The sequence below is a fragment of the Pediculus humanus genome, genomic scaffold (assembly GCF_000006295.1).
Source record: "Pediculus humanus corporis 1103172107636 genomic scaffold, whole genome shotgun sequence".
NCBI lineage: Eukaryota > Metazoa > Arthropoda > Insecta > Psocodea > Pediculidae > Pediculus > Pediculus humanus.
The window spans coordinates 14,809-17,286 of NW_002987249.1; the positions used below are offsets into that span (position 1 = coordinate 14,809).

Here is a 2,478-nt window from a genome sequence, read left to right on the forward strand (position 1 = left end):
GCATCCAACTTGGTGGACCTCCATATGTTCCAGCTGGAAAACTGGGAGGATGTGGAGGCATGTAGGTATTAGCTGCAGTAGCCCCTTGAGTAGGAGGAGGACCATATGTTTGATTGTAATTTGTTGGATAAGTACCCTGTAAAAAGAATAACAATAAAATATTATTTTACATATTTTATTTTATCAAAAATAATTCTTAATTGGGTTTATCCATAAACATTACATACCTGAGCTGTAGTGTAATTTTGTTGCTGCCAGGGAGGTATAGAACCAGGAGGCATCATTCGCGGCGGAGGTGGCATTCCTCCAGGAGGTGGTGGCATCATAGGTCCTGGTGGCCCACCAGTCATATAATTTTCCATTCCAGGTGGAGGAATAGTTGGAGGTAAGGGAGGGTTCATACCAGGCAAAGGCGGAGGGGGAGGAAGACCCATTGGTGGAGGAACAGGAGGAGGAGGAGGAGGATTGGGAGGTGGTGGTACCATCATCATTGGAGTAGGGGGAGGCAAAGGTGCAGGAGGTGGAGCATCTGCAAATAATTGATGAGGTCTATCTGCTTGTGAGAGAGGATTTTGTGCAGCAAGTAATCTAAAAAAGTATAATTTGTAAATTAATTTAAATTAATACCTAATAAATACTTTTTGCTGCAAAAAAAATTATTTTTCTTTGTTTATACCTCTCTGCAGCTGATCCATGTCTTTCACCTCTCGAGTCTTTTTTGAAGGCATAACTAACTGAAATAGGTCTATTACATAAGTATTGTCCATTCATGGCTTCTATACTAGCATCACTAGCATCGAAACTAGCAAAATTAATAAAAGCAAAGCCCTTGGAATTGCCCGAATCTGGATCTCTCATAATTTTGGGAGTTTGTAATATTACTCCAAATGCTGAAAATGTATCAAAAAGAAGTTTCTCATCAACTTCTGGATCTAAATTTCCTATAAATATATTGGCTCCTACATCTAAATTTTTTTGATGAGCTGATGCCTAAAAAAAAAAAACAAACATTTTTTAAGAAAATTGATTTTAAAGCCTGTACTTTTTTTAAACAGAAAAATCTTAAGTTAGACTGAAAATACCTTGTTTACTCTGATTGGCTTTCCATATAATTTGATCATATTCATAATTTTAATAGCATAATCTGCATCTTCTTCACCCATAAATTCGACAAAGCCATAACCCTGGTGCATTTGTGTAACCCTATCCTTTGGCATATGAACATTTACTGAAATAATGAAATTAAGTTGAAATGAAATGAAGTTTTTTCATTTTTAGTAACCTTACAGTTTGGCCTAAACAATGCCGGTAATAGTATAAATAATTAAAATATAAATAAATTTAATTAATTTTTTATATAAATATTACTAAAAACTGAAGTAGTAAACTATTAATTTATATTTAGGATAGACAATAAGTACATTCATACAACCGAAATGAAAAATTAATAATTATTTCATTTAGAAATATTATTAACTGTATAAATATGCAAACACAGTACCTACTGGTCCAGATTGAACAAATAATTCCCACATAAGTGGTTCTGTCACCTTGTCATCCAAACCTCCAACGTATATAGTTGCATCTAAAAAAAAATGTTTAAATTAAATATTTTTATTTCAAAGTTTAAAAAAATAAATAAAGTAATTCAAAAAAAAAAACCTTGATTTCGTTCGGCTATCGGTCCTGCCGCCATTTTTACGTGTTATTCCACAGACCTATTTCATAGCCGTTGTATTTATACAAAGAAACTTAAATATCTTTTTAATTAAATAAAATTTTTTGTAGGAAACATATTTGACATGTACTATAATTTAAAACTTTAAATAAGAAAACTTTTAATGGTTGTTTTAATCTAATAAAATATCTGTTTGAAATTCTATGTTTGATTTCCTGTACTCTGTGGTTAAGAAAGAATAAAAACAAGTTATTAATACCTTAACTAATTTTGGTTTCGTTATAGAATGCAAAAGTATGAAAAGTTGGAAAAAATCGGTGAAGGTAATATTTTGTTCTTTTATCTTTTATGATTTTATGTTAAGCATTAACTTCTTTCTTTTGTTTCAACAATTTTGACTATTGTCATAATACTTTTAATTAATTTTTTGTAGGTACCTATGGAACAGTTTTTAAGGCAAAAAACAGAGAAACTCATGAAATAGTAGCCTTAAAACGAGTTCGTCTTGACGACGATGACGAAGTAATATAAACTTTTTATAATTAAATATTCTTGTTGGTCGAGATATCTGTTTGGTTTAATCAAAAGTTTTTTGCTTAAAATATTTTAGGGTGTTCCATCGTCAGCATTAAGAGAAATATGCTTGTTAAAAGAACTCAAGCATAAAAATATAGTTCGGTTGTATGATGTCTTACATAGTGATAAAAAATTAACATTAGTATTTGAACATTGTGATCAAGATTTAAAAAAATATTTTGACAGTTTAAATGGTGAAATCGATTTAGACATAGTTAAAAGTT

At 31.0% G+C, this 2,478-nt stretch overlaps 2 protein-coding genes across 2 annotated transcripts in view; one reads left to right on the forward strand and one right to left on the reverse strand.

The window, feature by feature from the left end:
- The window catches only part of Phum_PHUM263440 (spliceosome associated protein, putative), a gene marked incomplete at both ends in the record, with an annotated part of 3,965 nt that extends 2,269 nt beyond the window's left edge, over positions 1 to 1,696 (reverse strand). Inside the window, 6 exons of the mRNA XM_002426573.1 lie at positions 10 to 136; positions 228 to 588; positions 677 to 990; positions 1,083 to 1,228; positions 1,502 to 1,585; positions 1,663 to 1,696. Of these exons, the coding sequence (XP_002426618.1) occupies positions 10 to 136; positions 228 to 588; positions 677 to 990; positions 1,083 to 1,228; positions 1,502 to 1,585; positions 1,663 to 1,696 (1,066 nt within the window). The remainder of the gene's footprint in view (positions 1 to 9; positions 137 to 227; positions 589 to 676; positions 991 to 1,082; positions 1,229 to 1,501; positions 1,586 to 1,662) is intronic.
- A 268-nt stretch (positions 1,697 to 1,964) lies between these two features.
- Positions 1,965 to 2,478, forward strand: part of Phum_PHUM263550 (mitogen-activated protein kinase ERK-A, putative) — a gene marked incomplete at both ends in the record, with an annotated part of 1,341 nt that continues 827 nt past the window's right edge. Inside the window, 3 exons of the mRNA XM_002426574.1 lie at positions 1,965 to 2,001; positions 2,112 to 2,200; positions 2,289 to 2,468. Of these exons, the coding sequence (XP_002426619.1) occupies positions 1,965 to 2,001; positions 2,112 to 2,200; positions 2,289 to 2,468 (306 nt within the window). The remainder of the gene's footprint in view (positions 2,002 to 2,111; positions 2,201 to 2,288; positions 2,469 to 2,478) is intronic.